This window comes from Bos javanicus, chromosome 18 (assembly GCF_032452875.1).
Source record: "Bos javanicus breed banteng chromosome 18, ARS-OSU_banteng_1.0, whole genome shotgun sequence".
NCBI classification, from domain to species: Eukaryota; Metazoa; Chordata; class Mammalia; order Artiodactyla; family Bovidae; genus Bos; species Bos javanicus.
In genome coordinates, this window is record NC_083885.1 from 3,895,045 (window position 1) to 3,920,480 (window position 25,436).

Here is a 25,436-nt window from a genome sequence, read left to right on the forward strand (position 1 = left end):
AAAATGTTCCTCGCCTTAAGTATATCCATGCCAATGCCCTGGTCATGATATTGGACCACAGTCTTGCAAGATATTATCATTGGGGGAAATTAGGTAAAGGGTACACAGAATCTTTATTATTTCCTACAACTCCAAAGTAAAAATTTTCATTAAAGAAACCCATATTTACAGCTTTTAAAAACGATTTAAGTGTTCAGAAAGATTCCTTTGACTAGTAAATTATCCCTTACCTTAGCATTTCTGTATTTTCATTTTAATTTATTCACTTTTAAGAAAGGTAGTGCTACCAAACTCATCAAGTTGTATACACTAAATATGTACAGCTTTTTACATGTGAGTCATATCTCATATCAGAGAAGGCAATGGCACCCCACTCCAGTACTCTTGCCTGGAAAATCCCATGGACGGAGGAGCCTGGTAGGCTGCAGTCCATGGGGTCACTAAGAGTCGGACACGACTGAGCGACTTCACTTTCACTTTTCACTTTCCTGCATTGGAGAAGGAAATGGCAACCCACTCCAGTGTTCTTGGCTGGAGAATCCCAGGTATGGGGGAGCCTGGTGGGCTGCCGTCTCTGGGGTCGCACAGAGTCGGATACGACTGAAGCAACTTAGCAGCAGCAGCAGCTGCATATTTCATATAAGTGGTTTTTGAAAAAAGAGAGGAAGAAGGAAAGGAGGTGTTAGCATGTTATGCAGTTTGATTTTTAAAGTAAAACATAGTGTCTAAAAAAACAACTGATTTGTCAAATATTGTCCTTTTTAAAAATATTTTTATTGAAATGTAATTCATATACTGTGCAATTCACCATATAAAGTGAACTATTCAGTGAGAGTGTGTTCATAGCATGGTGTAACCATTGCCACAGTGAATTTTAGAACATTTTCATCACCCTAGAAAGAACTCTAGGCCTCTTAGCCTCGGAAAAAGGCTAAGAGGCCAAGTCATCTTCAGTTTTCCATCTTCCCAGCCAACTAATCTACTTTCTGTCTCTATAAATATGTTTGCTTTTTAAAAGAGAATCAGTATCATTAATGAATGATATAAATAAAAGTTTAGTAAAACAGATGTTTAAAAAATTAATTGTAATCTTAATATTCTACTAAGTTAATTTTCCCCCATGGGCTCTTTTTACCTTATGTATAGAATTAAATACTGGGTACATCTTTCTTTTCTATGTAAAAAATATATGAATCCTATTATTCGTACAATTTGTTTTGAATTCTAGAAAGTTAATAACTGGTATACCTGAAGGAATCTTTCCATATCTCTAGTACCCTATAGTGAATATAATTGAGACTATAGTAATTATTATTTAATTATTATTTACTTAGAATAATGCATTTTTATGTATACTTATATCTGTTTTTTTCAGATTCCTTTCCCATATAGGTGATTACAGAATTCTGCGTAGAGGTCCCTGTGCTGTATAGCAGGTCTCTTTGTTGATTTTCTATTTTATCTATAGTAATATGCATATGTGAGTTCTTCCCTAGTAGCTCAGGTGGTAAAGAATCCACCTGCAATGCAGGAAACCCGGCTTTGATCCCTGGGTCAGGAAGATCCCCTGGAGAAGGGAATGGCAACCCACTTCAGTACTCTTGCCTAGAGAAGTCCATGGACAGTGGAGCCTGGCAGGCTACAGTCCATGGGACAAGGACTGTAGAGTTGGACATGACTGAGTGACTAACACACACACATGTCAATCCCAAACTCCTAATTTATCCTCCCTGCCCTCCACTTTTCCCCTTTGGTAACCATAAGTTTGTTTTCCGTGTCTGTGAGTCCATTTATATTTTGCAGATAAATTCATTTGTATCATATTTTCATAGTCCACATGTAAGTATCATAATTGTCTTTGTCTGAATTAATTCGCTTGGTGTGACAGTCTCTAGGTCCATGTGGGCTGCTGCAAATGATGCTCTGTTGGGATGACAAAGAGCATTCACATAGTAGGCGTTTGCATTCAGGTCTGCTGCAGGCATAGCCCAGGGATTTTTAAACCACCCCAGCCATGAAATCCTCTCTTCGAAAGACCTGCTGCTTCTGCTGCAGCGTGCCTGCTGGGCTCTGCTGCGCCTCCTCTTTCCTGCCCTTCCTTCTCCAAGGCAACCTACATCCTCCCGGGTGCTTCTTGGCACACCTGTAAAGATCTGAGCTATCAAATGCCAATAATGGTATTTGATCACAGAAATATTGGTCTTGGCTTTCTTTATAATTGTTGTGGATTAGGAGCAATTTCTTAATTCAGTTAAATGTTCTTCGGTTTTTACCTACTGTGAGTCTGTAAAATAAGGTTTGGTAACTAGACAAACGAGGTACTTAACTAGACAAACGAGGTGTGTGGAGAGTGCTTAAACTACCTAAGATAATAAATTGTTTTCACTACTGTAGAAGCATTCATTGTAAAGATAGCAGCAATTCAAAGAATTTGTTTCTCTGTTTGAACCAGTTCCCTGAAGCCCTCTATATGATGTTCTATTGGGTTAGTTGTGATTTAAAAATGAAGCCAATGGAATATTATATTCTCATAGTAATATTATCTAATTTAGACCTTCAAGTAATTCTTTTTTTTTTTACTTTTTTAATTTAATTTTATTTTTAAACTTTACATAATTGTATTAGTTTTGCCAAATATCAAAATGAATCCGCCACAGGTATACATGTGTTCCCCATCCTGAACCCTCCTCCCTCCTCCCTCCCCATACCATCCCTCTGGGTCGTCCCAGTGCACTAGCCCCAAGCATCCAGTATCGTGCATCGAACCTGGACTGGCAACTCGTTTCTTACATGATATTTTACATATTTCAATGTCATTCTCCCAAATCTTCCCACCCTCTCCCTCTCCCACAGAGTCCATAAGACTGTTCTATACATCAGTGTCTCTGAGTGTTCCTATTAGTAATCAGTCCAAATGAGCAAGATTTAATAATATTCCATAATTTAAAGTTACAGCTTTATTTTAATGTTTATACATTTCAGCAGGCAGACATTTAATTCCTTCTAAAAATAGATCAGGTAAGAACTGTTAAGAACACCAGTGTGTTATTACCCCTGGCTTGATATTTTGCATTTTCTTGCTTTCTTTTCTAGAAAGCAAAATGTGTAGGCATATAAATAGCTATAAAATGAAAATAAGGGCAAAGTTTGACATACTCAGAAAATATACAGTTTCTCTTGGCTGTAGGGAGAAAAAAGTCCCTTCGAGTGCATTCTCAGCTGAATAAACTCAGCTCTAAAATTGTCCACATATGAGCTGGGGATTGACTTTTGAATCAGGTCATAGGAAATACAGAAAAAATACAATAGATGTAAACACTGTCTGGATCCAGAATTTATAGAAAAGAAATGACAATCTTAAGGAATAAGTAGAAGCCAAGTCAAGTTTTTAACTCTAACTCCGTGTCTGTTCTCTGCTAGCATAATGGATCGTTGTTTTGAAATTCCTGTGTTTTAACTTCAGAGGATCAATAAGTCTTTCTTCCAGGAAGGTGATTTAGTCGAATTTTATTCAGTGTTGTGAGTACATATTATGTATGGGCAGTTGCTTAAAACTCAAGATGTACATCTCTTTCTGATGTGTCGACAACTTGCATAGTTCATTGCTCCAATAATGCTTCTCATCAACCACATGTATCCAGCTGGATTTCACGCCTGTCACTTCATGCCACTGCATGTGTATTTTTTTCCCCATATATTCTGCTATGTAAGGCCCAGAATATTTTTTTTCAAAAGAAAATTTGTAGATAACCAGAAAAAAGTGGGAAAGTGAAGAAGTTGTATTTCAGTATGACAGGAATTATAGTTAACTATATAGTCCACATAATTTTTTGCAAATGTCTTAATATCCTTCAATTTTGAAACACTTTCACCTTCTTATTTCGAGCATTTAAAACATTTTGAGAGCCTTTTCCCTCACTCTAACAAGCAGAGTAAAAGATAATTTACGATGAAAAGAGCATTTTCTCTGTGAGACTATCAGCGTAGCACAGAGTAAGTACTGTCTTGATCTTTAATTAGATGAGAATATTTTTACTGCCAATCTCAGTTTAAAAAATCACAAAGTCCATTAATGAAAACAGTTTTTTGAGGGTGTAGCTTTGTAAAACATGAAATTAAAAGTGTTAGAATGAAAAACATTTTGAGCTTCTGAAGAGTTTTTGTTATTTAAAGTAATGTAGGTGTTTCAATTTTCAAATTATAAAAAAATTGTCTATTAATGCTTGGCAGATCTTACCATAACACTTTGGCATTTAGGCTGTGGGGTTTTTTTCTTCATATGAAATATAACTTTCAGACCTTTAGTGTGGTCATCATTCCTGTCCTGTGTTGGAAGGAACCCAGAATTCCAATCCTTGTAAAATCTCTCATCATGTTTTCATGTTTTGCATACTGCATAATTAACAGACAAAAGAAAAGCAGCTTTGTACAAATGAGCAATATTTTAATAGTAAAACTGCAAAAAATAGAAAATGTAGTTATGTCATTTATTTTATAAATTTGTTTCCTTTTTTATTTTCCCTTAAAAATAAAACAGAGTTGTTTTGGAATTCAGCTTCCTTCAATACCGAGGCATCCTACCTCCATTTTCCTACTTTCCATGGGGAGCTGAGTGCGGATGTGTCTTTCTTCTTCAAGACCACAGCTTCATCTGGGGTGTTTTTAGAGAACCTGGGGATTACCGATTTCATACGGATAGAGCTACGCTGTAAGTCGTGTTTTCCTTAGATGTCTGTGGAATTCTGTTTAGGAGTAATGAGGTGTACAGTCATGTCCAACTCTTTGTTACCTCATGGACTGTAGCCCTCCAGGCTCCTCTGTCCATGGGATTTTCCAGGCAAGAGTACTGGAGTGGGTAGCCATTTCCTATTCCAGGGGTTTATGAGTAAATTCTGAAACTAATTTTTAAAGTACTGTGTTTCTACATTATCAACCAAATCTTTTCATTGTGTCCTTTGGGAAGAAAAATATGATATTAAGATAGCATTTTTTTGTAAGAAAATTATTTAATATTTAACATGTGATAATTTGGGGAAATTATTAGTATTCTCTAGAACCAACTTAAAAAGTCTTTTAAACTCAGAAAAATTAAACATTTAAAAAAATCCAAATTCTCAGTTTAAAAATTAATTAAATTAACCAGCCATATTTTCTGCTATCCTCTTAGACTGCTAATATTTTGATATCAAATGTATATTGCATGCTTTTGAAATTAAATAAACCCTGAATCACTGTCAAAATTATTTTTATATAAAATTCCAGATGCTATTTAATTCTCTTCCCCTGGCTAAATAGCTTTGACGTGGAGACGTGGGTTCGATCCCAAGGTTGGAAAGATCCGCTAAAGGAGTAAATGGCAAATCACTCCAGTATTCTTGCCCGGAAAATCCCATGGACTGAGGAACCAGGTGGGCTAGTCCATGGGGTCGCGAAAGAGTCAGAAATGACTGAGAGACTAAACAAACAAATAGCTTTAGTTTTTGTCAATATGAACAGTTAACTCCAGTGATGAATTTCTTAGAATCCATTTTCCCCCCAAAATACAAACGTATTTTACTGTCTCTTTCCATATCTATTCTGCACCGACATCCTTGGTTTCTTCCATAGAATGCAAACCATTATCTTCATGTTTAGTGACCGCTGATGCAATGGGGCTCTTCCCGAGGGTATTGAAGACTGAGCCCCCCCACCACAGGGACTAACACGAACAATCTTCATGTCTGATCCTTCCAGCTCCTGCAGTTGTGACATTTTCATTTGACGTGGGAAATGGGCCTTTTGAAATCTCGGTGCAGTCACCCACTCACTTCAGCGACAACCAGTGGCACCACGTTAGGGTTGAGAGGAACATGAAGGAGGCCTCGGTTCGAGTGGATCAGCTCTCATCAAAGACACAGCCGGCCCCAGCGGACGGGCATGTCCTCCTGCAGCTCAACAGTCAGCTCTTCGTGGGTAAGCCCTGCTTTGCACAATTTGTCTTTAATTGTATGATGTAAGTGCAGAGATGGGCCAAAAGAAAATAATGCCAACTGTAGATAAGGATGCAGTCCATGGGGTCACAAGGAGTTGGATACGACGCAGGGACTGAACTGAACTGATAAGATAATGATAACACCACCCCCAAACCACCATTTACTGAGAACCTGTGTTCCAGGCTGCACTGGGTGTTTTTACTACTTCCTCATAACCAATCCATGCAATGGATATTATCCCAGTTTTACCGACAAGGTAACTGAGGTGCAGGAGGCTGAAATCTCTTGCCTTCAGAAACCCACCTAGTAATGAAACTCACATTTGTGTTTGACTAATTCCTAAACCAGCATTCTTTTCATTTCCAGTTTTGTTGAGATGTAATTAACATAGGACGCCATATAAATTTAACATCAGATCAGATCAGTCGCTCAGTCGTGTCCAACTCTTTGCGACCCCATGAATCGCAGCACGCCAGGCCTCCCTGTCCATCACGAACTCCCAGAGTTCACTGAGACTCACGTCCATCGAGTCTGTGATGCCATCCAGCCATCTCAATATTCTTAATTTTCCAGATTATGTGACTTGTTCCAATTTTTTTTAAATGTTATTGTCTTTAGTCAAAGAACCCTCCTTGTAAATCCAGCTGACGCCAACCAGTGATCCCTGCCAAAAACAAGCTAATGGCAGGAAAAAAAAAAAAAAACCAGCATGAGCAAACTGTTGTAGCATCCATGGTTTGACCAGTTACACCAGTTCTACTGGTGTCCATTATTTTCCCATTTTTTCTGATGCCTTCTGATCACCTACTTTACGTTTATATCCAAATGTTGTTCCTTTATTTTCGAATTACATTCACTTGGTATTTATAGATTTGATAGAAGAATCCTTCTGGGTGTGTTTGTTTTACATCTTTGCTAATTACAGGACTTATTGACCATGAAGTTCAAGGAATTATCTCTTACTTGATCACTTTTCACATATTTTAGTGTAAATGAGGACACAGCAACACTGTCACTCAGGATAAATTGTAAATTATCAGAAACTGTTTCAAGCCTTTGTAAGAGTTATGTTTTAGAGCAAAATTCTCATCAGATCCCCATTACATCTTCTCTTGTTTAATGGCCTTGTTTTAAGCTCTCTCACTGGGAAGGATGAAGCTGATTAAAGGGTATGGAAATAATAAAGAAAACATGAGAAGAAATACATAACTTTTCTTTTAATAACATGCTGGGAGCTCAGTCAGGAAATTGACACAGATATTTCTTGAGTTACAAACAATAAGAGATGGTCACAGCAAAAGGTATGGCAATTTAAAATCTGTCAGGATCTAGGAAATAGCCTTCCTGTTCTTAGAAATTGAGAAAGCTGAAACGGTCCTTGAATTTTTCAGTGAAATCTGTTGCGGTTTGCCTGGGCATGACCTTTCATTCTTGGTATGAATTTTAACTTCCTAGAAATGGAGTCACCGTGTATTGTGTCTGATAGGAACCCTGGCCTTAATTTGTTTTCAGGTAGTTGTAATGGGTAGAAATACTATTATGATATAGAATGATATATTAGGGCAGACTTGAGTCTTTTGCCATCAGTCATGTTAATAAGGATCTAAGACATTTTATCTTTATGCGGAATATTGGTTAGGATTTTTACATTCCCATATGTTAAATTCAAGCATGATCGTGTTATTAGAAAGTTTTAGAAATTGAAATCTTTAATGTATTTTCAAAATCATTGAAAATTAAAAGGAAAAGCAGAAAGAAAGATCTTTGGAAAAAGTTACGTCTATTGAGAAAAATCTCTTTATATAGCTTCCTCCTTCCTACTCACAGCTAACGGAGTAAATAGAAGTGGTTAATGTGATTATATTAAAAAATGGACTCATGTTGAAAGAAAGTCTTGCAGCCTTAGGTAGAGACACATCATTGATTGTCAAGAGGCCATATAAGTATCTATTTTTGTCTTTACCTCTACTATAAGACTGAACTACTCTTAGGAAAGGACCCCAACCAAGTTAATAGAATAATACATGCAAGATAACATCAAAATTTGTCAATTTACAATATTACTGTTAAATCAGCATTTTTTTAATTTCTAGATGAAAATACCTTTCCCATTTGGGAAGATTCAATGGAATTTAAATTATAATTAAAAAGTTATACTGAATTAGCATAAAATGGGTGAAAACTAGTATCAAAAAAACTAGTAATAATCACAGCTAGTTTGATGTAGCACTTATTAAGACAAAAGGTAGTTTTCTGCCTTCCTGAGAGTATATTTCAGGGAAAAAGGCAAGAGGTAGCCAAAAAAAAATAAAGACAAATAAGACAAAACAAAAAAATACATATATAAATATCAGTTCAGTTCAGCTCAGTTGCTCAGTCACGTCTGACTCTTTGTGACGCCATGGACTGCAGCACACCAGGCCCCCCTGTCCATCACCAACTCCTGGAGCTTACCCAAACTCATGTCCACTGAATTGGTGAGGCCATCCAACCATCTCATCCTCTGTCGTCCCTTCTCCGCCCACCTTCAATCTTTTCCAGCATCAGGATTTTTCCAGTGAGTCAGTACTTTGTATCAGGTGGCCAAAATATTGGAGTTTCAGCTTCAACATCAATCCTTCCAATGAATATTCAGGACTGATTTCCTTTAGGATGGACTGGTTGGATCTCCTTGCAGTCCAAGGGACTCTTAAGAATCTTCTTCAACAACACAGTTCAAAAGCATCAATTCTTCCGCGCTCAGCTTTCTTTATAGTCCAAATCCCACATCCATATATGATTACTGAAAAAACCATAGCCTTGACCAGACGGACCTTTGTTGGCAAAGTAATGTCTATGCTTTTTAATATGCATCTAAGTTGGTCATAGCTTTCCCTCCAAGGAGCAAGCATCTTTTAATTTCATGGCTGCAATCACTATCTGTGGTGATTTTGGAGCCCCAAAAGATAAAGTCTATCACTGTTTCCACTGTTTCCCCATCTGTTTGCCATGAAGCGATGGGACCAGATGCCATGACCTTAGTTTTCTGAATGTTGAGCTTTAAGCCAACTTTTTCACTCTCCTCTTTCACTTTGATCAAGAGCCTCTTCAGTTCTTCTTCACTTTCTGCCATAAGGGTGGTGTCATCTGCGTATCTGAGGTTGTTGATATTTCTCTTGGCAATCTTGATTCCAGCCTGTGCTTCATCCAGTCCAACATTTCTCATGATGTACTCTGCGTATAAGTTAAATAAGCAGGGTGACAAATACAGCCTTGACATACTCCTTTTCCTATTTGGAACCAGTCTGTTGTTCCATGTCCAGTTCTAACTGTTGCTTCCTGACTTGCATATAGATTTCTCAAGAAGCAGGTGAGATGGTCTGGTATTCTCATCTCTTTAAGAATTTTCCACAGTTTGTTGTGATCCACACAGTCAAAGGCTTTGGCATAGTCAACAAAGCAGAAGTAGATGTTTTTATGGAACTCTTTTGATGATCCAACGGATATTGGCAATTTGATCTCTGGTTCCTCTGCATTTTTTTTTAATACAGCTTGAACATCTGAAAGTTCACAGTTCTTATACTGTTGAAGCCTGGCTTGGAGAATTTTGAATTCTCCAAGTAACTAGAATGACTTTGCTAGTGTTTGAGACGAGTGCAATTGAGCGATAGTTTGAGCATTCTTTGGCATTGCCTTTCTTAGGGATTGGAATGAAAACTGACGTTTTCCAGTCCTGTGGCCACTGCTGAGTTTTCCAAATTTGCTTTCATATTGAGTGCAGCACTTTCACAGCATCGTCTTTTAGGATTTGAAATAGCTCAACTGGAATTCCATCACCTCCACTAGCTTTGTTCATAGTGATGCTTCCTGAGGCCCACTTGACCTCGCATTCCATATATATATATGTATGTATATAAAAAAATGTGTATATACACACACAAGCTTGCATACACACATATATGTAAAATTTCAGATAATGGTAAATACAGAAAGTAAAAGTAGAATAAGACATCAGGCAGTTTGGTTTGCAGACTTTTATTTCAAGTGGGGTATTCACAGAAGCCCTCTCTGAGGACCTTACATTGGAACAGAGGCCAGCGGAAGTAGGAGTGGAATCCCTGTGAACATCCAAAGGAAGAGAATTCCAGGCAGTGGGGATGAACTTTGGGAATTAAGGAGTAACTCAAGGTGTCTGCGGATGGAATTTGTGTGGGAGGAGAGGATGGTGCAAAGCGAGGTTGAGTTATATATTGTAAGGCCATGGTCTGGACTTTGGATTTTATTCTAAAGGCTCAGATGAGTGGAATGGTCTAATTTCTGTTTTCTACATTCTCTCTTAGTAGGGAAAAGGTAGAAGAAGGCCATGGCTTTAGTCCCTGAGAGAGATTGTGGCAGCATGGGCCAGAGGGGAGATGGTGATAAAGAAAGTTGGGATATGTCTTAAATGGAGGTGTACACCACTTACTAATGAGTTGTTTATCACTGCTAGTGTTTTCCATTTACTCCTGCTAATATCCTTCTGCAAGTTCTCTGAATTACTCACATCATTTCTCAGTCTTTAATTTCATCTGAAGTTAGCTTTTCTTGTTTTCTTCCTTTATCCTAACTTGCAGCAGGATTAAAGCTATTCCCGGGCCCCACATATGCAGTCCAAACCACAGTCTTGCCAGCCTGGAAAAGACCCCTGGGTATTCTTCATAGTCCAGAGAAAATAGCCCACCTCCCCAGTTGAGGTTCCACCCACCCACCATCACTGTCACCAGGAAGTCGGGCTGCTTTGTTCAAATGTTCTTTGCCAGCACATGACAGATGTAAAGGGACCTTCTCTTAGAAACTGCTTCCCCACATATTAATGCCTTCACATTGTTGGAGTTAAGTCGACTCTCAGAGCCTTGACTCCTTGGGTGACTGGAAGTCCCTGCTTTAATCCAATATAATTGATTTTCTGGCTAAAATCTTAAAGGGCAATTTCATTTCCCTTACTTACAGGTTCAAGAGTTTAATTTGTAGTTCATCCATCCATATTAAAAATAATTATGACTAATCAGTATTTTCAAGGGTGTATAACGACTATCATTTGTATTTGGGGATCAGGACAAATAAATGAGATAAGTGTAATCGAAAAGAGTAAGCCTGTAGTTTCCAGCATCAATTTTTCTCCTAATAAAAAAGTTTAAATTGAGACACTGATGATGGTGATGATGATGACATTTTAAATTATGTGGAAGCACAATTTTTATAAATAGGGCAAAGCTGAAAGGCCAAGGTTAGTGTATCAGTTGGTCAAAGTTAGATTATGTTATTACCACAGCATTCAGTAGTTTTTATAAAAAAAATTCACCTTCTTTTTTATAACCAAATAGAGCACAAAACTGGAGAAGGCAATGGCACCCCACTCCAATACTCTTGCCTGGAGAATCCATGGACGGAGGAGCCTGGTGGGCTGCAGTCCATGGGGTCGCTAAGAGTCGGGCAAGACTGAGTGACTTCACTTTCACTTTTCACTTTCATGCATTGGAGAAGGAAATGGCCACCCACCCCAGTATACTTGCCTGGAGAATCCCAGGGATGGGGGAGCCTGGGGGGCTGCCATCTATGAGGTCACACAGAGTTGGACCCGACTGAAGCGACTTAGCAGCAGCAGCAGCAGCAGAGCACAAAACAGTAAACCCATTGTGGAATATTTCAAATACCAAATAAAGTTATTTTGTAGTACTACAAATATGAAACAGTAGAACTTTCAACAATGTAGAAATTTGCTTGTTTAAGATACTCTCTTCAACACTTTTCCCTACAAGTAAAACATTGCAGATATTTGAATATATGTTAATCTTGATTTAAATTATCTTCTCCAGCTGCCTGTGCTACCACTGCCAGGTCTATGTTGATTTACGTTACCTTTTTTTGAGATGAGAGGTTTTGGCAGCCTCTCAGAAGTGAGTCGGAGAAGGCAATGGCACCCCACTCCAGTACTCTTGCCTGGAAAATCCCAGGGATGGAGGAGCCTGGTGGGCTGCAGTCCATGGGGTCGCTAAGAGTTGGACACGACTGAGCGACTTCACTTTCCCTTTTCACTTTCATGCATTGGAGAAGGAAATGGCAACCCACTCCAGTGTTCTTGCCTGGAGAATCCCAGGGACGGAGGAGCCTGGTGGGCTGCCATCTATGGGGTTTCACAGAGTCGGACAAGACTGAAGCGACTTAGCAGCAGCAGCAGCAGCAGTAGTGAGCACTGCAATAGGATAACATGAAGGAAACCAGTGTATTTTCTCCATCGCTTGCTTCACTCTGTCCTCTAAGGACCGATAATAAAGTCTGTTCACATCTCAGAGTGAGACTCTGAGGCAAGACTAATGCTTCTGAGCAAAATCTTTTTATTTCTGAGCAGAATCAGTAAAACTAAATAGAAAGCATGACTGAAAATGTGATTCAGCTGAGCAGCAATTATACGTGGCAGTTGAAATAGGCATAAGGAAATGGTATATAGTTTCAGAGATTCAACTATACCACAAAATGATAAAAAACAAGAACTTGAACAATCCATGTAGCTCCTGATATTAGCATAACTATCTTCAACTAATCTAAACTGTAGGATGGCATGCAAAGTGAAGGAGTAATGAAATCATGAACGGAAATCTTTGTATGAAAAAGTTAACACTGATGTGACGGTCAGATGAGAAACAGTAGAACATCTTCCCTCCCCCCAGGAAATCTCAGCCATCACATTGCTATTTAGTGTAAAAATGACGATTCCCCTCCTATCTGTCGCCCATCTTTCTCCAATCTTGTTCTAAATTATGGCATTAAGTCCTTACCAACCTTTTCACATTCTTTCACTCTGTCCTTTATTGTTTTTGTGTGATTCATGACATGTCTTAAATAGTCCTATTCAGAGATGCTATTCCCTATCTTTAAAAATAAGTTTAGCAACTCAATGCTGATTGGTGTAGTAAACATATGCCCTTGACCTTGTAGACATGGGGGACTCAATGTTGAGAGTCGCTGCTGTGATTACACACCCACAGCCATTCTCCAGCCACGGAAATGATGCAGAGAAAAGAATCAATCATTTTTTTAAAGCTGAAATGTGACAGTGGTCATTTTCTATTTTGGTTTGTAAACTCAGCATTTTTCTCAGAAGCATCTTAAATTAGCCTTGAATTGATTTTCATTCAACCAGCTCTGCAATTTTTGTTTGCAGCCTGAATTCTTTCACTGGAAGGTTTCTAAATGGGGCAAACTTCATTTCAATACTTTGGGACTAGGACCCGAAGGAGAAGTAAGGACTCCTGACATAGACTCAGAAGTCATTTGCATTGCATTTGAATTGCAGCAAATCTACAAATATTTATTATCTTGAGCAAACAGTTTCTAAATACCATACCCAAAGGTTAATGCTGAACTCTAACACATTGAAGCTCTGAAGGCTGGTTTTCAACCTAGTCACACATTCATGGGGAGCTTTGGGGACACTGACAGTACCAGAAAAGTGAAAGTGAAAGTCGCTCCGTCGTGTCCGACTCTTTGCAACCCCGTGGACTTTACAATCCATGGAACTCTCCAGGCCAGAATACTGGAGTGGGTAGCCTTTTCCTTCCCCAGGGCATCTTCCCAACCCAGGGACTGAACCCAGGTCTCCTGCATTGCATTGCAGGTGGATTCTTTACCAGCTGAGCCACAAGGGAAGCCCAAGAATACTGGAGTGGGAAGCCGCTCCCTTCTCCAGGGGATCTTCCCAACCCAGGGATTGAACCCAGGTCTCTCGCATTGCAGGTGGATTCTTTACCAGCTGAGCCACAGGGAAGTACCAGGACAGTACCAGAACAAAGATATATTTATTTACTGCAGATGGATGTTTGCATACTTTCAAAGTTGCATATTACAAATACAGCCCTGTGCTGGTCTTTTGGTGAACATATGCTTGTATACTGGTTGGTTGTGTACCCAGGGGTGGAATTACTGGGCCATTGCCTTCTGCGTACTGGGTCATAGGAATAAGCATATGTCAAGCGTTAGGAGACACTGCCAAATCTCTGTTGGCCATTTGGATATCATCCTTTTTGAAGTGGCTGTTCAGATCTGTTGCCCATTTTCTACAGGGTTGTCTTCTTTTAAGAAAAATTTAGAAGTTCTTTGTATATATAGTGGATGAGTCCTTTACAGATTCATTTATTATAGATATTTTCCTTTACGGTTTGCATTTTCACATTGCTGATGTCTTTTGATGAGCAGAAGTTCTTAATTATAATATAATCTAGATTTCTTTCTCTTTGCTTTCTGTTTGTTTTTGATAGGCTGAAATATAGCTACAGGAAGAGAATGCCAAACAACTTGATGTTTGAATAATTTTTATTACAGGCTAATTTTCCTTTGTAGTCATAAATATATTCCCTCATTACCAAAGTTCAGTGCAATAAAAGTCGTGTTGCTCTGTAATGTAATCATATCATTTATTTCAAATATTTTCTTCTCTCTTTGAGATGTCATTTTCATGATTAACCAGAGAAGCTCCCAGTGGACTTTTCCTTGTCCAGTGGCAAATCTTGAGTGACCGTTGAATTGAATTCTTAAATCAGAATTCAAATGGGATCTCTTGAGATCAGAGAATATGATGAATAGCACCAAGGTTCATTTCTTTGAAAAACAGGCCTTAGTATGGTCGAATCACTGAGCACTATGGCCTTAACTCTGAGTAGACCCATTTTTCCCTGTTGCTGCTACCACCAGGACCCGTGCTCATCACTGGCTCTGGTTCAGGGAAAAGTGACTGACTTTTCTGCCTGTGGCATGCTTTCTTACACCACCTGCCTCTTTCAGCCGTCACAGCTCTTTGAACTTGAGGGAGGACAGTCCTGCTCTTCCCAGCCTTGCAGGGCTTTGTTCAGTAAGGAATGTTCCATGGCAAAACTATAGCTGGGCATCCGGCCTCAGCACTTACACGAACTGATGCTATTGTTGCTGCAAGGCCGCGTCTTCCCCCGGACCTTGGGGGTGGCTGGGAAGACCCGCTGCGTGGTGTGCAGAGCACAGTCCCCTGACCTGGTCCAGGCCCCGCCCGCATGCCCAGTCACTTCCCTGCCCCCGTTGAAGGCCCGTGGCCAGGGCCTCCCTGCCATTCTCTGCAGAGTGCCCTGCTCAGAGAGAGCCCCTGTCCTCTGCCCAACGAGCCTCTGCAACTTTGGATTTTGGGGGATCTTGTTTTCTTTGTTCTTCTAAGGCCCCTGGATGGATTGTACAGTTCCCAGTTAATCCTCAATTATATTCGAGCACAGCACATAAATAATTTGCCATTAAAAAATTAAAGGTCTTCCTGCCACAGAAGTAGTGGGAAATTGGCATAGGAAAGAGCCAGCTTGGACTCTGTGACAATAGCATCTGTCACTTAGTCTGATTTCCTGAGAGCATGAAACATGATGAAAGGATTGGGCTCAGTCTCCACTCGGCACCTAGCACACTTGTTTAGGTGCAATATCCCAATACCGTGTGTAAGTGAACAGATTCGGTTGTATCCATCCACATAGGAAGGTTGGGTGTTTGTTTCACAAAATGTGCAGTGTATATGAAGTTCCAGAATCCATTATATCTGATACAGTATGGCAGGTAAATTGATAGCAAATTAATTGGAAGACGGTTCCAAACATAATAACTCAGCAGAAGCATCCAGAATCAATTAATCAAACTGCAACTCATTTTAATTGGACATCCTCTAACCTGGAGAAGTCGTTGGAATGTCTAATTAAGCTTTCAAGCCCAACCCTATTTACATGAACCATGTTTTCCTGAACAGCTACATCTTAAAATGAAAGGTTAGTAACTTGAAGCCTCATGGTAAAGTAAAAATCTTCAATACCCATGTGCTGCAAATGTTTATTTAATTGGACATCACATTTTCTTGGTAATTTTAAAATGTAGTTTAAAGTTTGCCATTTAATTAGGCAAACATTAGCTCCTTAAGAGGGCTTCCCAGGTGGCTTAGTGGTAAAGAATGGCCTGCCAATACAGGAGACACAGGTTTGATCCCTGGGTCGGGAAGATCTCCTGGAGAAGGAATGGCAGCCCACTACGTGCCTGAGAAATCCCAAGGACGAGGAGCCTGGTGGGCTTCCATCCATGGGATTGCAAAGAGTCAGACACGACTGAGTGTCTGAGCACATACACACGAAACTCTTTAAAAGTACAGAATCAAGAAATCTTACTTACAAACTGTGTTGATTTTCTTCTCACTATTACAAATGCCGTTTAAGCATGCATTTCACATGTATATGCATATATTTCTACCTGTGAATATCCCCATCCTCTGACCTTCCTCTCCACTTGGTATCTCTTTCTACCTCTTTCTATGCTCATGTTTCCCTTCCTAAATCCATTACTATACCGTGAGATATGTGAGACCAAGACCCACTGTATGTAACTCTGCACTCTTTACCTCCAGTGTCAGACAGTGTCCAGAAAAGAGCTGCTAAATAATGCTAGCAGGACTGAAATGCCATTGAAATTGAAAGTGATCTGAGGAGAAGAAAATGCAACTCTTCTTTTTTGACCGGGTTTTGGTGTGGAGAAGAAGGAGGCATCCCCAACTGTAGGTTTTTGTCTTAACTCTGCCTCTGACTAAACATATTTATTCTAAAATTTCTCAGCTGTGCCCACGGGCTAGTCCCTGAACTTGTCTGTGCCTCTAGTCTCTCATCTGCAACAAAAACAGCAGAAAACAAACAAGAATGAATGAGATGGAGCTGATGAAAATGGATGTCTTAAGTTGTTGGACTCCAGGTTATTTAGTTATTATTATGTCACTGGCAGACTGAGATAAACCCCTAAATCAGAGAGCCTGTGGATATTTCAGAGTGACAAATGCATAACAGACTGTGATTTAGTGGTGCTGTGTACTATAAACTCTACACCATGATTTAAAATACTGTAACATGAAGTCAGTGAAATACACCAGGAATACACACCTCTAATGAAGACTTCATAGCATCTGGCCCTCCTCCAAAGAGTGCCCGGGCCAGAGCTAAAACCAAGGCTGCGGGCCGCCCTCCTTACCCAGGAAAGAGAACTCCAGCAAGGATGCCCCAAGAATCTCTGTCACAGACTTGACTGAGCCCTAGACATTCTTACTGAGTCAAGATAGCAGCAGCCTGGATGTGGAAGGAAAAGATGTCCTGAGGACGAGGGATGCAGAGAGATGCCAGGGATGGCAGAAGATGAGGAAGTGTAGAAGGAGCGCAGCAAGGGTGGCAGCGATTCTGAAACTCTGGGATAGCAGCAACTTGTCCCTGCCTTGCCCAAGAGCCTGGAATTGTACGATGTCTGGCTCCATACCACACTAAATCTGGAGTTATAAATAGAGCATATGACACCCACCCCCTTAAGGTTTTCATATTCTTTATCGAAGAGGTGTAAATAATGTCAGCTGAAGCCATTTGAATATAGACGTTTAATACCGTCATTTGACTCAATACCTGTAGACGATGAAAATTTTGCACCTAGTTTTATGTCCCTGGATATGTTCCGGTTTCTCCTGGTTTATAGTCTATGGGAACTTGTATAGAATTTGTATCCTCCTGTTGTGTGAAAATTGTATAAATCTTAATTATGTTGAATTGGTTCACAGTGCTTTTCAGCTCTACTATGTCCTTCTACTTGTCTATTCATTCTATGAATTTTTGAGAGTTTGGTGTTGAAACTCCAAATAAACATCTTAATTTATCTACTTAAAAATAATTGCAATATATAGGAAAACTATATGTAACTTTGTTATGTTTAAAAAAACTGGTGAGAATGGCAAAAATAAATAAATACAATCATTTGAATAGGGACCATTACATCTATGAATCTGAATTATATAATACCATGAGTCCCAGGAGATTCAGTCTCAGGAGATGCTTTTAGTTTTGTTTTCATGGTATGTCATTATCCAAAAGCATAGAATTAATTTATTCAGAAATATTCATTGAGTTTTATCAATGTTCTCAGTCCCAGGGACCCAAACATCCCTGTGAGGAAATGTACCTCTTTTCAACTTTTGAAGCACCATGCTCCCAGCTGCTACTACAATCAGTTTAATGAATGAGTGTGTTGATTATTAACAGTAAATTAATTGAGTATTAATACTTAGCTATGACTAATGTTCATTTAGCTGTAGTTGTAAATAGTTATTGCAACGCTGTTATGTGTGAGCTAGTGAAAGACAAGGGAGCTGGCATGGTGCAGTCCATGAGGTCGCAAAGAGTTGACTGAACAACAACAAATTCTGTGTCAGATGCTGTTCTGTGTGCTGGGGTTTCAGTGTGATTGAAATAGCCCTAACTGAATGTGTATTTTGATGGAGAGACACTGGTAATATAGAAAGTAAATTGTTCAAATGTAAAGCTTGCTGGATGATGACATATTTTTGTAGGTTCTTTCTGGAAATTTTCTGGTTCTAAAATTAAAAAAAAAAAACACCTCTTTAATCTCTGAGAATAAGGAGACCTTACATAAAAGGGGCTAGATTAGGAGCTCGCTAGATGAAGTGAGGGAGGAGGGAGTGAACCCATTTTAGGAAGAGAGAACAGGTACAGAGCGGGTATGCAGTCCTGGTGGTGAGACAGCATCAGCTGTACAAAAGATGAAGCTCCTTTTCAGAGGTTCCAAGAACATCTAAGTGTTTCTGGGTAAATCACCCGGATTATTTAGATTAGGACACTGTTTTCCTATTTCGAGTTCTGAGCTTTTATTTATTGATATTCCTGGGCACCGATGTATGTCCAAGTGCACTCAGAGGTTTCATTCCTATTAAGACGATGCTTTATATATGGGAGTCAGGTGATTGTCTCAGTCTGATTCACAGCCTTGTGTGTGGCCCACCACAATCAGTATTTTTGGGGGCGCCTAAGCCTGTATTTTCAAGAAGCCTTTCCATGAGATACTCTTATTCCTGACGTTTGAGAACCTCTGCCTTAGGATGTGTGTGTGTCAGCCACTCAGTTGTGTCCAACTCTTTGCCATCCCGTGTGCTATAGCCCCACCAGGCTCCTCTGTCCATGGACTTCTCCAGGCAAGAATACTGGAGTGGACTGCCGTTTCCTCCTCCACTGCCTTAGGACAGCAGGGTCTGATTCTTCCCAAACTCTTAAAACCTCTTCAAGGGCGGCTTGCTAAGTGCATGTTGTTATCTTTCATTCAGTAAATGTTACACCACTCTGTGTCTCCATTAACCCACTTCCCCAGTGTTGTTGAGAATCTTTCCAAAACAGTAAGCACTAGTCCAACACTTGAAAAACTTCACTGGGAAATACACCCAACAAAAGCAGATACTCTGGTGCTCAGTCTGCTGCTGCGTGTTTGATGAAAGCATAATGACCAAAAGATTACATTAATGCACAATCAAGTTAGAAGACCTCAAAGATTCCTTCATAATTCTCACTAATGAAAGCTGTCCCGCATCAGGATCAGGTTGCAATATGAAGGACAACCACATGTGTGGTGCCTGCATGCGTGTTAAGAAGCTTCAGTCCTGTCCAAGTCTTTGTGACCTCATGTGACCCCAGGAGAGCCCACCAGGCTCCTCTGTCCATGGGATTCTCCAGGCAAGAATACTGGAGTGGGTTGCCATGCCCTCCTCCACCCACAAATATATGCTTATTAAAAATTGCAAGAAAAAATTAGTTTCTACATAGGAATATCAATACATATCACTGTTATTTTGAATGAAAGTGAAATAGAGCCTTTAATTTGTTCTTTAAAATAAAACAAACTGATTTTAAAAGTCTCCAATTTAAAGTTTTATAAAACTCTTTTAGAAAACAAATCTGTAACAAATTCAACCTTTGGGGAAAAAATGAATGAATGAATTTTATCTTTCTGAATTCTTTTAATCGTATTTTGTCACAAATCGTGCTTACAGAAGCATATAGACCCTCTGACTCCGGCCGTTCTTTGTTAAGGCCACAATTTTGGCCTCTGTGAGGCCTCAGTCTTGCTTGGTCTTAAAATCCTGAACGAAACACCTCAGAACACGTCCGCGTGTGCCGTATTTCCCTTGTAGGTGGGACGGCCACCCGACAGAGGGGCTTCCTGGGTTGCATTCGGTCTCTGCAGTTGAACGGAGAGGCCCTGGACCTGGAAGAAAGAGCCAGGGTGACCCCGGGAGTGGAGCCGGGGTGCAGAGGACACTGCAGCAGCTATGGGAGGTTGTGCCACCACGGGGGCATGTGCATGGAGAAGCCCAGCGGGTTCTCCTGTGACTGCACCTCCTCCGCGTACGCGGGGCCCTTCTGCTCAGACGGTGAGTATGACAAGGATCCCCCCAACAGCAGGACTGACCCAACGTGAATAAAACCTCCAGCAGTTCTTTTCTTTGTAGCTGTTTAAAACAAAAATATTTCCATTCCTGAACATTTTTTTTTGGGGGGGGGAATTGCCTATTTTACGCCCATGACATTTCATTACTTAAATATTTGCCTCAGTTCCTTAAAAACTGTGTCTTTTAATGATAAACCTTCTAAAGTATCAGCTGCTCCATCTGCTCTTTTCTATCTACTGTTAATGCTCAAATAATACAGGTGTCAACAGCCAGTCCCATGGGGGCAGTTCTCATTTTTAAAATCATTACAAGCGTTGTTATTTTTGAAGATGGCCAGCCATGCAAAGACATTTGGGAAGCCTTGTTGTTTGAGCCAACAAATATTGTTTAGCAAACAGGACTAGAAATAACTTTTCCATTGAGTATCGATGTGTGACAAAATAGAGATGCTCAGACACCTTGTTCTGTGAAATGCTGACTTTCTGTTCGTGAAGTGAAACAGTGGACCGTTTTTCAGCTGGTCTTGTTCACTGATCCACGTCATGGAAGAAGGGAAAAGCTGAGTGTAGCACTTAGCGTTCTGAACAGATTTCTGTGAATAGACAAACATTTGCTACACCTTCATAGTTCCTCATAGAAAATCATCATCCAGTTTAATTCAATTGCTTTACTTAAGTGTTTCTGGACTACTGCACCTTCACCTGAAGGAGACTAACGAAAATTGGCCTCAAACTGAAGCGATCCCTGCTTTGCAATGAAAACATTTGGGATTGTTTAAAGGAAAGTTGGCCAAAACGAACTCTTCAAATCATCTACTTTCTATCAGGAATAACTTATCGTTTAAAATCAACCTTGGGTAATCAACCACTGCTTCTGTCTTTCTGTAATTCTCCTGTTTAAAGTTAGAACGAAGACCGTGTCTTTACAAGAGCATGTCTTCGTTTTCTGAATCTAAATGATTTCCAGGTCATCTTGCAAAGTGTAATCGGGAATGTTATTCTGCATCCACATAGTATATAGGATTTAAAACGAATATTATAGATAGTAAAAATAAAACAAACAGACAAAACCCCTAAAGCACTGAGTGGAGATGTTGCCACATTATCCACGCGGATCACCTGCAGCTCACATTCAACAACCGCCCTGTATAGTGAGGAAGGGAAGAGCTCCGGAATCCCAAACTAGTTGCCCCTTCCACCATCCTCTTCATTTTTATACAAATATATTTGTGTGTGTGTGTGTGTGTGTGTATGAATTTCTGATATTAATCCTAAATTAATAAATATTAATCCTAAATGAATAAATCCTAAGTATTAAAATCATTTATGTAAGTAAAATGATTTTTTAAAACTTGGATAGTTATTTTTTAAATTTAAAAAGTGTCATAACTGAGACCATGGAATAATCCTTGGTCTTCAATTTTTTTAAACATAAAGTGTGCTTATCATTTCAGAGATTTCTGCCTATTTTGGATCTGGCTCATCTGTGATTTACAATTTTCAAGAAAATTACTCCTTAAGTAAGAATTCCAGCTCCCACGCAGCTTCGTTTCATGGTGACACCAGGCTGAGCAGGGAAACGATCAAGTTCAGCTTCCGCACAACACGGACGCCAAGCCTGCTGCTCTATCTGAGTTCCTTTTATAAAGAGTACCTTTCAGTTATCCTAGCCAAAAACGGTGAGTGCTGTTCAGATGAGAGAAAATACTATCAGAGCATTAGATCTGTAGTAATATGGATACTTCTCATGTTCTTGCTTCTCAGACTACAAACAGGAAAAAAATAAATGTGCCTGTTTGATGTATTCAGTTTTGTTTTTTCAGTGCTGTCCTGTAAATTTAATCTAAAAGGATTATTTAAAATACTTAAAATGTCTTTATAGCCATATAGCTTTGGTAATTTAACATATTTTGTGTGAATTTTTAATTTATGTAGATAAAATATTTATTATAAATATTTTATATAAATCTATAAATTTTATATAAAATATTTCCTTCAAATCGAAGTAGAGAAGTTTTGAGAGAATGTTAACCAATTAGCATTATGTATAAGAAGATGTCCATAAAATAATCTCTTGGTTCTGATTTTCTAGTACACCAGTGCAGGATGATGGTGTGTGGTTTAGGACGTGTGTGCTACGGAGACCCACTTACTGTTGTTGTTCTCGTCCCTTTATCTGGGTTACAGATAAAAAATTTTGTGAATAAATTGTCTGGGTGAGGAAAACAAAGGAACGTACAAACATGCAGATATATCATTTCAACTAAATAAAATATGGCCCAAGGGCACTGAACACCAAATTTTAAAAAATATTGTTCAATAAGTATATTCCTCCTTACAATATGTATTTTGAGCTTGAAGTTTTTCTACATATATTTGTTAAACTGAAAGATATCCTGTGAAGTAGATTTACTGACATCTTTGCAGGCAATTAAATGAGTAGTATTAACTCTAATAGTAAGTTTGGCTTAAAACTATTCATCTCACCCTAATTTCATTCCAAACTCTATAACCATGACCACTTGAAAAATATTCCTTATCTTTAGTAAAACTGTATTTGATAATAATAATTCCATTCATCAGTTGCATTTCAGGAATGGTAGGCATATTTTTTGAAAGATGAATTACAGAAAGAAAGTTACTGCAATATTCCACAGTAGTTTGATATTTCATAATATATTAAACCTTATTATTTTAAGTCAGAGGCTAGTACAAAGATTTGCATATGCTTAATTACATATTTGACAAATTAAATATTTGCAAGAAAGAACCTGCTTATTGGCAGCATATTTGCTCTTAATTTTGGGAAAATAGTGCAATTTCACATGGAAACTGACTTCTAGGAATTATGATGAAAGTGTACAGCCAAATAAACTGTTGTGAATTCTTCCCCAGGTATTAGTAAGTAACAAAAAAGGACTCTGAGGTTTTTTTAAAGGCGTTTTTTAAAAATACAATTTTAACTAAACTATAACTTTTCCCCTCTACTTTAGGAAGTTTGCAGATCAGGTACAAGCTAAATAGATATCAAGAACCCGATGTTGTTAACTTTGATTTCAAAAACATGGCCGATGGGCAACTTCACCACGTAAAGATTAACAGAGAAGAAGCAGTGGTCTTTGTGGAGGTAATAGAGAAAATACAACAGAAGCAGTGGTTGCAAGTAAACTCCCCAGCATGACGGACCTGCAGCAGAAACTGGATAATGGATAGATTAAATAAAGCCATTCTTCCAGTGCCACCCTTACACAGATCATAGACCATCAAATGTGTTGTTTTTTTAGCAGTAGGATTCTGTTTAAGAGATTAATAGTATTTGATACTTAAAATTGCCAAACTTTCCTATTTGTTTTACTTTTGCTTTACTCAGGTGGGAAGTGCTTTTTAGTTTAGCGTGATCTGCTATTGGCAGAACTGTTGCTACTCTAATGAAACCAGTTTACTTCAGATGGCTGTACGTGCAGCCATATTTATTGCACAGAAATTAATGATCACAATTTCAGAATGAATTTTAAAATGATGTGAATTACAGCAGAGAAAGTTGAATTATTCACTCTACCAGCTTTTGAAGAAAAGCACATATGTTTCAGCCCTCTAGATAGAGGAAACTTTCTTAGCTAAATGACTCAAGTAAAAATACCCAGCTAAGTAAAAATATCAAGATGAAGATAACTTGTATCTTTTTGTGGGTTTTCTCCATTTGAATTTCTTATACAGTGGAGAAAAATAAAGTGATATAAGGGGATAGAAGGTAGGGTGCACTGGTGTCTGAGGGTAGCATAGAAGTAGTTTAGAAAATAATATTCACCTGTATAAATGACTGACTTTAAACTCTATTTTTCTAATCTTTGGGGCCATATTAACAATTGCCTATTTTATCATTTTGTTTTGTCTTCCTTTGCTTCCTGTCCTCTTCTCAATGACAACATCCATGTGGATATTTGCATCTCATGTAACAATTTTGTAGATTGATGAGAGCATGAGGAGGCAAGTCCACCTGGCATCAGGTACAGAACTCAGTGCTGTCAGATCCCTTGTACTGGGCAGGATTATAGGTAAGTAAAAGGAATGGCCTTTTGCCTAATCATGATGCATAAACATGGACCAGAAGAGTCATGTTCCAGATGCACAAACACACACACAAAACACACAAATTCATCATGCCAAAAGAAACCCCTTGCCTTATTTCAGTTGTGAAGTGAATGATAATCAAGGCAGAAACTGTACTTTCTCAGGGGTGTGTGTAATTGTGAGCTGGGACATTTTGTAAGATGACCAAGCATCCTCCTTGAATAGTATCGCCATGCTGGTGTCTGCTCTATGTCAGTCCAGCAAAATGAAACATGGTCTCCCTCTCACACTTCAAAAATATCAAATAATAAAGGTATAAATAACACACCGTATATCAATCAGCTGCCGGACATATAAGCCATAATCTAATGATAGCACTGGGATTAGGTCAGAAGAATATGGAGGAGAAAGCAATTGCTATTCTGCTGGTTAGTGAATATGCTTCAGGTTGTGGCCTGGATCCTGGTCTGTTTTGTTGAAGGCAGCGGCCAGCCACTCCTGCTGACTTATAATATAACCCAGTGTCTGTCTAAATGCCTTGTAATTCTTATTTCTGTCCACCAGTTACCTCTGATGATAGCATGGAAAGAGAAACATAGTCTTGCCATTTTAGCACAAAACATGTGTGCTTTTAAAATATTTGCCAGCAAAGACTAAACGGAAAGAGGGGCAATAAATTTTAAAAGAGATTTTCTTTTTAGATATAAATGGGAGCTTGGAGGACTTCCTGTAGTCTGGTTTTCATTCCTAGTTTGATATTTGACATTAACCTGGAATATTTTGCCCAAGATAGTAAATGAAATATTTTATTTTTGACCTTTTCAGGTACTTGTACTTTGATATATCACTTCTTACATTCCCTTTACATAATGTTAGAATCTTGAGAATGCTTGATTAAACCTGTTGGTGAATGATCAAGATATTGGTTCTGAGAAGGTTAATACTTAAGTTTACAAATATTTATAGTCTTTCTAGCATTGTGACAAGCGCCAAAGTTGTATGCTCTTATTCTCCAAACAAATAAAGGAAATTGAATTGAATTGTTCTTCTAGTATGCTAGGATGGACATGAAATATATGTGTAAAGGACTACTTAGATATCTGGAAGCTTAACTGGAAAATCCCAAGT

General features: G+C 38.9%; 1 protein-coding gene across 4 annotated transcripts in view; it reads left to right on the top strand.

Moving 5' to 3' along the window:
* CNTNAP4 (contactin associated protein family member 4) overlaps positions 1-25,436 on the top strand; it is a 313,027-nt gene that overhangs the window by 237,045 nt on the left and 50,546 nt on the right. For 2 of the 4 annotated variants that reach the window (XM_061386801.1, XM_061386802.1), the window contains exons 16-21: positions 4,538-4,708; positions 5,734-5,952; positions 19,981-20,220; positions 21,692-21,916; positions 23,231-23,364; positions 24,205-24,292. In XM_061386801.1, coding sequence (XP_061242785.1) covers positions 4,538-4,708; positions 5,734-5,952; positions 19,981-20,220; positions 21,692-21,916; positions 23,231-23,364; positions 24,205-24,292 — 1,077 coding nt within the window. The remainder of the gene's footprint in view (positions 1-4,537; positions 4,709-5,733; positions 5,953-19,980; positions 20,221-21,691; positions 21,917-23,230; positions 23,365-24,204; positions 24,293-25,436) is intronic. The other 2 variants (XM_061386803.1, XM_061386804.1) reach the window with 1 other exon arrangement.